Here is a 13,115-nt window from a genome sequence, read left to right on the forward strand (position 1 = left end):
TCACAGCTGTGATTTAAACAGGCATTTGAACTTGCTAAAAAGGAAAGCACACACAGTTCATTTGGACATATTGGTGCTTTAAAGTGCATGTGGGGCGTAGTCTGAAAGCTTTAGCATATGGTAAAAAGGTCAGTCGAACACTATGATTCCAACCTAAAGCTCCTCGGTTTATGTCCAGGCTTTATGGACACCTGGGAGTTTAAATACCTTGTGCCAAGTGTAGGAGTGTGGCACGAGAAAGAAACATCACACTACCTAACTTTCATTATCTTTATATGTCTGTGGTGTGCAGAGGGAGAACAGGGATGGAACCAGAAGAAAAAGAAAGATGGTTTCATATTTCTACTGCAGTGTGCCGCTCAGCTCCTGGTTCACTGCAGCATGTTCTCTCCCTGCAGTGCTCACGGAGGCTTCATTTCAGCTTCACAGGCCCAAGTTAGCTTGTACGGCCCCTTTTGCCAACTAGCTTGTAATATTCAACTCACTCTTTTTCTGTTTCCAGATGGCCTGTAAAACCTGACTTGTGTTTGTAGTGGATGGTGTTTCTGGAGCAGCTTCTGTAGCACTATGTTTTAATGTTAGGGATTGACTGTAAGTCAGCACAAGAGCATAAAGGAAATGTTGAGCAAGGATGTGTAGAGTGCTGATTCATCTTCATGCTGCCAGTGGTACAGGCAACCTGGGACCATACATCTTATACTGTAAACTAACCAGGTAGTGGGAGATATGTACAAGACTTAATGGGGCTACTTCATGTGTTGTTTATACACAAAGGCTCTTATCAAGAAAAAAAAAGGCTTGGCTATGTTTTTGCCTTATTTCTTGAGATAGGTCTGGAATTTCTGGATAGTTTTTAAATTCATTAAGATGGCACTATCTGACAAAAAGTTCTTGAAATATCTAGAAAGAAGAAAATCTTTTAAAGGGAAACTAGACAGTAACCACAATATACCTACCACCCTGCAAATACACTGAAAAATACAAGTGTTTGATATAATTAAAATATAAAGCAAAAACCAGTGAGTAATGCTAATATTTGACCTTTGCAGCTGGACTCTCATCTGTGTGTAGGCCCAGTCACAGCAGTTGATGATGGGCATGGCTTAAAGTTTGATTATAATATGTGGCAAACCTCTGTGTGTACAACAGCTGCAGCTGTCCCAGAATTTAATGATTTCTGACAGCAGAGCTCTCAGTTGCGCTTTTAACTTCTTTTAACTTGGGGGGAGGAGGATTTGTATCAGAAGTTTGCTGTATAAATAGGCTATTTATGCAAATTGCTGTTAGCTTTTTTTTTTCTCTGCTGGCAGCTAGTGACCTGCGCTGCTTCTGTAATCAAGGGCCCTCCACTGCTTAACAGAAAGACCATTTATAAAACCACAAACTGTCTGTCTGATGATGAGAGAGTAAAGACGACGCACTGACATGGATTCACATCTTTACATGGTTTTTGCTTTCATCCTTTGATGAATGCAACTGAAGAAGAAGAAGAAGAGGAGATTCCGTCTGAATCCTCTTTTTGTAGCCCGACGGAGAACACGCTTAGCTTTTCTCTCTCTCTCTCTCTCTCTGCCTGACTGAACTCCCATGTAGGATATCCCCGGCAGTTCTCGTCTGTTAGCCTGTCTCCCTCTTCCGCAGCCATCTGCTCGGGTCCGTGTGTGTTTTCTGCAGCTGCCAACATACTACACAACACCGTGCTGTGCTTTCCAGGCCAGCACTGCCTGCCTGCTTGCCTTGCTCACGTAAGCCCTGTCTCAAGAGGGAATTCACTCAGGCTGGGTGTAGGTGGATTTATGGATAGAGAGCATGAAGAACAGCCTTTTGTGACTCAATTTTGCATTTTGTTTAGAGGAGACTGAGGTGTACGAGACGAGCTTGAACAGAGGCTATGGAGATGCACATTTCTCATGACTTCAGCTTGTCTGGTGCGACATGACACCACCTTTTCCATTTCATCCAGTCTTTCCTCTCTGACTATTTCCTCTGTCCAGCTTTAATCTCTATAGTTTACTGAAATTTGCATTAAATTCACTCAAGTTAGCAACTAATTGTCAAAAATCGTATGTTACCATATTGTGACACATATCCAATCAGGATATATTTCACTTAAGTACTATTTTATATTGTCAGTTTCCCTGGAAGTTAGTGTACAGTGTTCTTCTGTTACATTTTAAGAAAAGTTAAAAAGAAAAAAACAAAAGACAAGGTCAATACAACTTTCAAGTTTCAAGACTTCTTCCAAGTCTAAACACGCAAATGTTTTAAAAGTCAAATTGTGATCAAGTCATTATTCTGAGAAACACCTACAAACCAGACAGATAGGGTGTTACTGCAAAGACAAGCCTCTTTAAGTTGAATACAAAATGTGCCATGGAAATGGCTGACTAATGATGATGTAATCGTGATCAGTGTCACCTGCCAAGTAAAATAATCCTTATTCTTTTAGCTAATTGAGCTCCTGTGAAATATAAATATGTGCATCATAGGCAGAGATTAGGGGACAAAGTGCAGATGTTCTCTTTCTCTTCTCTCTCTCTCTCCTCGTGCACATTCCTGTGTGGTATATTGCAGTGAAAGAATTTGAAATGACATGTAAACATAGACTTTGAAAATAATAACTCTTGATGCTTGAGGCTGCGTTCAGATCAACAAAAACAATGCATCAACAACGCAAGAGGCTGCATTGGTGTGGGTGTGTTGCTACTTGCTACAGGGCACCAGTGAGAAGATAAAATACAAACCAGGAAGTCCATTTTGAATTCTCATCAGGCACCTGGACACCGATTGATTCCTCCTCCTGACATTAAAAAAAAACATTGTACTTCTCTTAAAATGAAGAAATTTTAACAGGAGCAGATGACAAAGGACTTTTCTTAACAGCAACCCCAGTAAATACTTTATAGGCTTTATGAATGTTTCCTCCTCTATTCTCACGAAACAGGACGTCTGTACTCAAATATCAGCTACTTTCTCTGCCCACTTTTCCTTGTACTTCCTCTCTCTCCCTCCCTCTGTCTGCAGTTTTAATCTGCAAAGTGCACCTTGGCCCATTAGTGCAGTAAATCTGAGCCCTCTAACTTGAGCCAGGATGAGTCTGTAGTGTACCGCATTGCTGCAGTCAGCAGCAGCATCCTCTCAAACTGCAGCTCACTACAGGCATCTCTGCGAGACTGGTGCATTGCTCTATGATATGCTACAGTCAGTGATCAGGTGTAAACACAAAATGTTCTTGTACAGTGTCTAAATGGGTTAAAACAGCTGATAACCCACTACATTAAAATGCAGTTAAGGCAAAGTAGCCACTGGAGCTTAGAGGCCCCATGTGGTAGTTTCCGAATTTATGCAACCATGCGCTAATTGGACAGGTCAGGTTCCACTCCACTGTTCAAATGTGCTTCACTGTAGGATTTTAGTGTTGTGATGTAATAGAGCTGGTAGCTGCCATATGTTAAATCAGTAATGTTGACCTAATCTGTATTTTGATGTGGTTATTTTTCGTGTAATCACAGTAACTGCAGTACAGACTGACGTTTGCATTTGAGTTGTATGTTACTGTGTGTTGTATTTGGATCTGTATCATGTCATCACTGTGTAAAACTTGACTGCTTGGGTAGTTTCCCAGCACTGCTTTTTAAATATTGTTAGTGGTGCTGCCAGGAATGGTGATAAAGAAGCATCTGTTAGTTGTGTAGTTAAATTGTATGGGCCAAGCGTATAGCCTCACTTACTGCTCAGTTACTGTTGTAAATTTTCTTTCTGTACAATTTGCAGGAAAATGATGTCTTGTTTGTTATATTTCACCAAAGACTCAAGCTGCTTCCAGTTCAAATATGGCTGCTCTCACTCATCTTCATCCTGAACATTTGCTTACCTGTGATTGTTCTTGATATCAGGGGACAGAACGAGTGTAATGATTCAGAAACCGAGCCCGAAATCTTGAAATCTTTGATACCAGAAGACAGAACCGCTACACCCAACTGCATGTGTCTTGTGACTCTTTTGGTCCAGTCATGATCGAGTGAACACGCCTGTGGCAGTACTTAGACCAGTTTAATTAGCTGAATAATAACTGCAGACCCCCTGGGCCCATTCAGATCAATTCTATTTATTTAGTGTCAAATCATAACATACATTATCTCAAGGCACTTCACAGAGTAAGGCCAAGACCTTGCAGTGTTAACAGATTATTTGTTTTGTCCAACCAACATTCATTTATTACCACATGATGAAGAAAAGTTGGCAGGTAGAATGATATTTTAGATCCCAGCCATTGCCAGTAGTTCACTTGTATAAACACATAAGACACAGATGATGTTGAATATTTGGCAATTTCTGTCATTCTGTGTCGGTATCAGCCTATATAACCTAAATCCTGCTAAGAACAAATGACCTTTTTCTGCGAGAAAAGTATGCTTTCATAGCCCCCCAGCCAACCCACCGTGTCCTCTAATCCACATCCGTGACGGATGATCCAGGAGGGCTTTGCTGTGCTGTGTAGTAGATCTACTGCCGTGCCTTTTACCCATCATCACCTGATAGCAGGGATGACCTGTGTCCCATCATGGCATGATTGAAATGAATGGGCAGGGAGCGTTAAATGAGTCCTTGGGAACATGGGACTCCTTATTCGCTGCTGCTGGGAAAATTGATGTGAGGAGAAAGTCACCTTCATGTTATCGTTACGACTTCGGTTACGAGCCATGACTCACGTGAGTGCAGCCACTGGTGAGGCAGGGCAGCACGGGCCGCTCAGCTCAGAGCTTTGTCAGGGTGACACAGATGCCACTCTCTCCGCTGCTCTCTCCTCATTTTATTTCATCCACTACAGTAAACTGGGCTAAAACATCAGCATCCCCTCCCTCTCAGGCTGCGGTGCTGGCTTGAAATGTTCTGATGAGGTATTTTAATGGCATCCATGTATACCTAACCACCCACCCAACCCATGCTGATGCCCAGCTCTCTTGCTGTGGCCCTCTCTACAGCAGTGGCCTGTTTCTTGGGCAGACACTTTGAATTATTCATAGAATCGAGTCGCTCTAAGCGGTGGATCGGCCACAGTTCGCCATCACGAACACACACATTTACAGTAGGATGATGAAGTAGTATCAGGATCTTTACATGCAGTAGTGTGTGCTGCTTGTTGTCTCTGCATGGCTTTTATCACATTCATCATAGTGTTTATCTGTGTTGTGATCTGGTGATCCTTCTGTCTGAATAGGTCGTCATTCACATTATTACAGACTGCTATCCTTTACTGTGGAGATGTTGAAATCTCTTAACTCACAGCTATGGGAAACTACAGAGGTTGCATTGGTCTGATAGTTTATTCATTCAGCTCATGTCTGCAGAGTGAGGACATGACTCCATCTAGTGGTAGAGGCATGTCGCACTCCTATGAAAAAGGAGATAATGTGTCAAATGAAGTCCCTTACCACCTTTTTCTTTCTGCTGTTTTCAAGCTTTTGTTTATATGTATATTATTTGTATGTTTATATTTGTTATATATAAGTGCAGCCTCATATTACTCAGTGAAAGAACTGGCACATTAATGGGGATTTTTAATTTCTTAGTATTGGATCTTTGGTCTTTGCTGCAGTTTACCACCACCACCTTCTCTGTGCAACACTTGCACTACCCGTTTGGACGAGTCTTGAGATTCACCTTACTATAGACAAGTGGCCACTGATCAGCGGGCCTGCAGGCAGAGTCATTACAGAGCCCTCGCTCCCGGTTGCTGTGGGAGGGTTGGCGCTCTGTTGTTTAATTACCCTCTCATGCTCCTGACCTTGTCTGGGACGTGCTGATCATTATCAAATATGCTTGATATTTTTGTGGGCAGTGGTTCAAACAAGCCTAACTGGTTACTGTAGCCAGCAGTGAGGTGGGTTTGTGGTCAGTCCTCTGGCACAACAATGTGTTGTGGCCTGTGTATCTTATCCAGTTTACACAGTGAGAGAACTGATGGGTTGAAAACGATATCTTTGATCACTGACAATTCTCGCCAGTGACTGTCACAGACCCACTCAGCAGTACAGCTAGCAACACAGTCAGTATTTTCTGATGGGGAAAAACTTGATACAGGCTCTGGATTGCTGCATTCACATTGGCAGTCACAGTGTTTGGACAGTTCAGCAGCTGTGTCTGACATCTCATTTTATTTGTGTTGAATAACATGGCTTTAGCTGTGTGATGTAATCCTTTTTCTTTCTATGAAAAACATCTGAAGATGATGTTTAACTGTTTGGGCGTTAGTATTAATCCTTATCTTAATTGAGGTGTAGTGTTACCCAGCATTGGTGTGAATCGAGCTTTAAAGATCTGTGTAGTAAAGCGTAAATGATTAGTAATAGTGTTTTTAAAGCAAAGACAAACAAACACACAGAATGAAAAATACAGCACTTGGCTGGGCCAAATGTAATTAGAGGGATGCCTAACTGTAGCCTGAGTGTAGAGAAACACTGACGTTATATTGTTGTGGAAATAAACAATAACTGACCGACATGCATGTCTCTCTCTCTGTCTTTTCCAGAGGCTTTCCAGTCAGTGACTGTACCCTGTGGTCCCGTTCAAAGAACACCATCCCCGGCAGGCTGGCCACACCCCCCCCCTTCCTGCCTCCATGTATCCCGAATCTACCACAGACTCTCCCGCCCGCCTCTCTCTCCGACAGACTGGCTCACCTGGCATGATCTACAGGTGAGTCGATGGACATGTGCTGTGTGCACAGACACGACACGTTCCTGAATGTTTGTGTCTTGTTTAATTCAAAGTATCTGCAATAAATAATTTGCAGGAGTTAATTTAGTTATCAGGCTGTCACATTATCATGCTAATGCTGCTGCACTTTGCCAAGCTGCCTGCTTTGAAAACGTTCCCTGTAACCTGTGTTGTTGTGAGTGGTGTACTGAACACAGTTTGGAGAAAAAAGAAGCCGGAGCTGTTTATATTCTGCAATGAAATAGGACTTAAGTGTGGTCAATTAATGTTCATTCCATGGAGGTTTACCTGCCTCCCTCATAACTTTTATCTAACCTTAACCTCTAGTAACGACACAGATCATTCTGGCTTATGCTGAATGCATTTTACAGTGTAAACAAATGAGTGGCACCAAATATACTTGCTATACCTTCCTGGTAAAGTCTGAAAATTATCCCCTGAAAGTATGACACAGGCAGATACACTCGCCCTGTTGCGTGTTGTGTTTATTTACTGGGAACAGCCACCGCTAATTTGTCCAGATTGTCTTGCACTCTGATGTTTCACCAGCAAGTGGCGCCAGAGACTCATCAGCTTGTATCATTAAAAAGCATCTGTTCCACTCCTCTTCTCAAGCAGCTTTATGGCTGTGTTACACATTGCCTGCATTATGGCCAGATGGGGCGCCGTAGCTGTCAGCTGTAGATTTGTGATACTTAACTAAAAATACTGGACACTTGTCTTTTATAGGCTTGAGTTATATAACAGTAAAAGTGGATTTTGATTTGCTTTCACTGAGAAATCTGTGACATTCTTAAGAGTACATCAGTGCCCAGCAGAATTTCTCTTATACTAGCTCACATCCACTACTGTTATTAACTAAAAGGTTAATATGGACTAGCACCTTCTTCAAGTGCATCATCAAACATCACATGGTGATGGCAGAACTCTGGTAGTTAAACACATCTGAATAAACACTTTGTTTAACGCATTAGCTTTTATTAAAATGGTTAAAATATAAATGTTATAAAGCTTATTGGTCACATTTTATTCCACTGCTACAGCATAAAGAACAGAGGAGTCTTCTGTTATGAGGTATATTCTGTTAATCTGCTGCACAGCTCATATATATGTGTCTTTCCATAAAACTTTTTAAGTCATTTAAGAGAAGCACTCTATATGAAATATAGAGCACAGCAAGGAGCTCTAATTGAATCTTTTCCATTATAACTAGGAACTGTCCAATGTGTTTGATTAGATTAAATAACAATGATCTCAAACATAATTCTTCTTGTGCTTAATGAGCTCAGTGATCATAACTTGTGTTTTATGATCAACATAACAACACAAGTTGAACGCTTTATTTCAAGAGTTCGATAGAAAATACAGACTCCTGTAATGCATATCTGAATAGTAACAATATCTAAAAATATTCAGAAATTATTTTTAACCATGTTAAGTTTGATCTGGAAATCTTGTTATGAGGATAAAACTCGTATCCTGAGTAGACACTGTGAGATCAGGTAGCTGGATGTAATTTAGACGCAGGTTTGTACATTGGATTGGGAAGTCAGAATGTATGGTAAGAGACTTTTTATTGTATTGTCCTCAGATATGCACAAATAACTGCACTTTTCACTTCTTCTAATGCAGTATTTCTATATTCTCCCACTTTACTCCCCCACATTTTGTTGTCTGTGTTTAACAGTCAACATCCCTTGTCACCTCAGCGTCTGCATCTACATTTTCGCCACGACTAACTTCTTCCCTTTCCTGCTTTTGTTAACCAAAGCTTTCCTTTTTCCTCCTTTCCCCCTGATGTCTTCAGCGCTCGTTATGGGAGCCCCAAACGACAGCTGCAGTTCTACAGGTACCTGTCTGTCTCTGTATCTGCCAGTTTGTTTGTTGTCGCAGAGCAGGGTTATTAAAATTGAGGTTTTTTATTTGCATTGAATGTTTGTTTGTATTTTCGTAAAGTGTGTGTGTGTTTTTTTTTAATCTGTGCTTTGTATTTTGTTTTATTTCACTGTAATAACCTTGCTGTAGAGACCTGCTATTCTGTCATTTAAAACCATACATCCATTAGTGAACCTCTGCAGCACAGATAACACTTATCATCTACTATTTAGCTGGCAATGCACTATCCAGCTTAAACCTGATAGGGGTGATGGTGGATTTTGTTGCAAGGTTGCTCATAAAACCTTTGAATCAACAATAACTGTCTGAGTTTGAATTTTCTTTTTTTTTTTTTCAGTTTTTCTCAGCAGTGACACTCGAGACACCCACTGTTGTTCTTGTCAAATCTCAACATGTGACTAAGAAGCTTTCTGCTGATCTGATTTCTAGACACTTTTTTTCCTTGACTTTAGTCATGATTAAGCAGATAGTCATTTCCTTTACTCATCATTTCTTCATTAAAGTGCATCTTTTTTGACCTCCTGGGAGTTCACCATGATCTGTCTTGTTTTGATATTTTGATCAGTGTTGGGGATGAGATGATGTTCTCTCTCCGTCACTTGTGCTCACTCCTCTTGTAGTATGCTTTTAGGTGGTCGGTCTTTCTGCTGCTTTAGAGTAGGATCATGTTTTATGGTCTTATATCAGGCCTTATTCTGCTGATCCAGTTATAAAAACCCCTGACTACGTGAATGTGTTTGTAACGAGCTCGCTATCGGATTTTTATCTTGGCGCCTTGCACATTTCTGTCCTTTTAAAGTGCAAACCGTCCCAGTAGCTGCTCCCCCTGGTCTGCGCACAGGTGGATCGATTGAGCCCCTCATCTCTGTCTGTCCATCACTTTTGACAGCCTCGCAGACTGATGCTGGGAAGAGAAGTTTTATTCTTTTCACTCATCTGAACATTGTAACACACACAGACCTTAATGCTGCAGCCATGATGGCGGACACGCCCAAAGGTTTTATCCCAGTACGATGGAACTCAAGAACAGCTTTGTCTCATCTGTTTTGCCTTCACAGTTATCATTATACTGTGTTTTTTTTAAATGTTGCATTATTCTCCAGCATGAGATGTAGATCCATACTATTTTCTAACCATGACTCGGACGGTCCAGAGTCATTTTATCTTTGCCTTTATGATTGTGTACTAAGAGTGCTTTTAGTTAATGTATTTCCGGCTCAGGCTATCGTTAACCATTTTACAGTTTTAAGGGGACTGAGTGCTTTCCTGATGGTGAGGGTCCTTGACCACAGTATGTCTCTTCTGTATAGATGAAGGGAAAATAGATCATGTAAAACTAATTCTTGTAGCAAGTGCGCCATGTAAGGATTTAAAGAAGTATCACAGATTTTGCAGGTAACTGTACGGTTTAGCATTTTTATATTTCAACCCCTTGGCAGCACTGTTTCTGTCAAACATAATATTTGTAGAGTTGTTAAATACAATAGCAGACATGCACTTGAGATTTTCTTTGAATTTTATACAAGCTAAAGGTCTACTTTTGCAAACCTGAGCCAGGTGGTGCCAGCTTGGTGAAGTTTATGTATGAAGTCCATTTTCAGATTCTTACAGTCCATTGATTTAGTTCATACACTCACTGTTAAGACAGACTCTGTTACAGGGAAACACATGTAGTGTCCAGGCAGAGCTAGACATTAAATTCTAAGCTCTCTTTTAATGACCAACATTGTCTTTGATATACATGTACTGTGTTATGTGCACAAGGGTTGAGTAGAGGGAAATGTATACAGTACAGGAGGCTGTTGTGATTAATCATTGTTATCTGGGTTCCTGTCTCTTTAACAGCTGTGCCAAAATAGTTCACAGATAAAGAAGAGGGTGTAGATCTGCTTCTCCATGTAGGAGAGTTTTACTGTCGGGTGGTGCAGAGGGCAGGGTATCTACAGGTCTTGAGAAATGTTAAAAAGCTTTGAATTTAGTTTCTTGCATTTGCATTTGAAAGTATAAAAAGTTCTCACTCTGCTGCTGTTGGCAGTAATTTTAGTTAGAAATATTCTTGTATCCAACTGCAGTGTTTTATTTACTGTTAGAGATGATGGTGAAATGAATTTGGACTTTCATGCTTTCTTCTCTAAGTATATATACACCAGTATATACTTAACTGTCCTTCAGGTGTTTGACAGTTCTGTGTTTAGAGTCATTATTATGTGACACACTCTGATTCTGACCTTGAACTGAACACTGAGCTACTGAGATGCTGCGAGCGTTCTTAACCAGTGTGGTTTTCATAATGCCTTGGTCACAGAGTACTTGAACGTGCTTGGTGGTTTGTCTTTTTCTGTTCATGTGTGTGTGTACAGTGTACAGTATGTTTGCTTGACACTGTGTGTGTTTGTGTGTGTTTCATGTGCACACAACACTCAGGCCCTCATTATTGTCCAGCTCTTAGTATTCTTTCCTGTGGAACAACAATCAGAGGCTTTTAGCGCAAAAGCTTTGGTGAATAATTCAGGGCTGATATTATTTGCTGCGGTTGGCAGAAACAAGACAGGCGGCTAAATGACATAAATGGATTTCTTCCATGAGATCTCACAGGGAGGGGAGGAGGAGAGGTGTTGGTTGTGGTGATAGAGTATGGTCCAAGTGGTGAGGGGAGGGAAGGGATGCACTCTCTTATTCACTAATTGGTTTAGACGTTTCCTAGTAAGACACTCCCAGTTTGGGTGGACCCGCTTCATCACTGTCTGCAGTGTGTGTTTATAAGAGGAGACTGGCACCCCACAACCTCGCTCATGAGCCGACCCCCAAGAAATCGGGTGAGTTTGAGGAAAGATTTTCAGTCATGACCACATCAGGAGTGTGTGTGTGTATGTTTTGTGTGTGAGGGGTTGGCAGAGTGAGGAGTATGTGTATGTGTGCTTGTGTGTCTTGGTGTGGGTGTGGATGCATGCTGCCTAGCTTGAAGTCTCCTCCTTTATTTACATCTTCTGTCTCTATGCGGGGAAACGAGCTGTTTGGGACTTTGATGATATTTGAAATTAATAAGGAATTTGTGGGAGAGACCGGAGTCATGTCATGTCATGATGGCATCAATGGTTTGGAGTAATTTTTAAATCCATATTAGGATTTTGAACAGATACTCTTGGTGTTATTTACAGTCTGTATACAGTAATAAGTACAAGATGTGTTAGATATAATGGTATTTTAACTGCACTTGAAAATCTTAGTTTTAGATGAGTTTGATGTCAGTGTTGTTGTGTCTCTGTGAACTGTTGTGTACAGAGACAAAAGAAGTGCTGTTGAAGTGATGTATTTGTCGATAGACTTTTAAAGGATCAATATAGCCCAGACCTTATAGGATATTTCAAACTAGCAGTAAAATACAAAGAAGGGATTGTCGATTGACCCAAACTGAGAGTAATTCTTGTCGAGAATACAGATTAAACAGCCTTTATTGAAATATTTGTATAAACGTCACCTTTAGTAACTTCAGAGCGATCTGCTCTGTCAGGCCAGAAACTCCAGATGAATAATTTGGTTATAAATGGACATCTTAAAATCATGCACATGGATATGGAGTTCTGCCACAATGAGATGTAACTAAGAAAGAGATTACCCTGGACTGTAGTCTCATGTGTTTCAATGGTTTTTCATCTGTTTTTGTTGATAGAGAAAATCGTTAATTTTCTTTTCTTATTTTCTTTTATGTAAAAGAATCATAAAGCTTTTCTTATTTAGAGAGTACGTGTGTTTAAATAACATTGTTCTGTAGGTCTGAGTATTATGCATTATTAATGCACTAATATAAAATTGCAGTTTCTATTAGACATTGCCCTTACAGAGAGAGAGAGGCTTTGTGGTCAGTGCTCAGTAGTGCATTTGGCATTAAGTTTCACTCTTGTGGTGATGATGGAGCTGACACAGTGCTGCCCTCTACTGATGAAATAGGGAACAATGCTGAAGTTTAGAGGAATCAAATAATTTAAACAAAAATAAGTACATTTAGGAATTAATGATTAAAACATCACATTTTTTGATAGAAAAATAGTTCTAAAGCTCTTACATAAAAAGTCCTTGACAAGTGTGTATTATGAGGTTGTTTCAGGATTCTTTTAGATATTCTTTTTTGTGGGATACACTCAAATTATATTGTGGACTGAAGTTTGTCTCTTTGCTCTCCTTTTTAGTCCAATCAGAATTAGTGAGACCAGGAACGAGGTCCCCTCCTGTTGCTTGGTGCATGTTTGAATGCTTTCCCTTTGCAGATAGCATGTGCTCTCTCTGGTCCTGCTCCTTAATCACCAGCAAGTCACCTGAATGCTCCCTATCAGTGTAACCCTGCCATTGTGTACCTGTCAGGGGAGGGTGGTGCTGGGCTATGTTGTGCGACTCTGATTACAGGATGCATGGCCGTGTGCTGCCCCAAGCAGGAGAGCTGTTTTTTTTATGGGAGCAGGTGCTATTTAAGGAGGTGGCTGTGCCCCGTCGGCTCCTCGCTC

At 40.8% G+C, this 13,115-nt stretch overlaps 1 protein-coding gene across 5 annotated transcripts in view; it reads left to right on the forward strand.

The window, feature by feature from the left end:
* Positions 1-13,115, forward strand: part of kcnab2a (potassium voltage-gated channel subfamily A regulatory beta subunit 2a) — a 74,408-nt gene that overhangs the window by 20,525 nt on the left and 40,768 nt on the right. For 4 of the 5 annotated variants that reach the window (XM_018700603.2, XM_051078418.1, XM_051078417.1 and 1 more), the window contains 2 exons: positions 6,533-6,699; positions 8,528-8,569. In XM_018700603.2, coding sequence (XP_018556119.1) covers positions 6,623-6,699; positions 8,528-8,569 — 119 coding nt within the window. In that variant the 5' untranslated portion in view covers positions 6,533-6,622. The remainder of the gene's footprint in view (positions 1-6,532; positions 6,700-8,527; positions 8,570-13,115) is intronic. The other variant, XM_051078419.1, reaches the window with a different exon arrangement.

The sequence above is a fragment of the Lates calcarifer genome, linkage group LG20 (assembly GCF_001640805.2).
Source record: "Lates calcarifer isolate ASB-BC8 linkage group LG20, TLL_Latcal_v3, whole genome shotgun sequence".
NCBI classification, from domain to species: domain Eukaryota; kingdom Metazoa; phylum Chordata; class Actinopteri; family Centropomidae; genus Lates; species Lates calcarifer.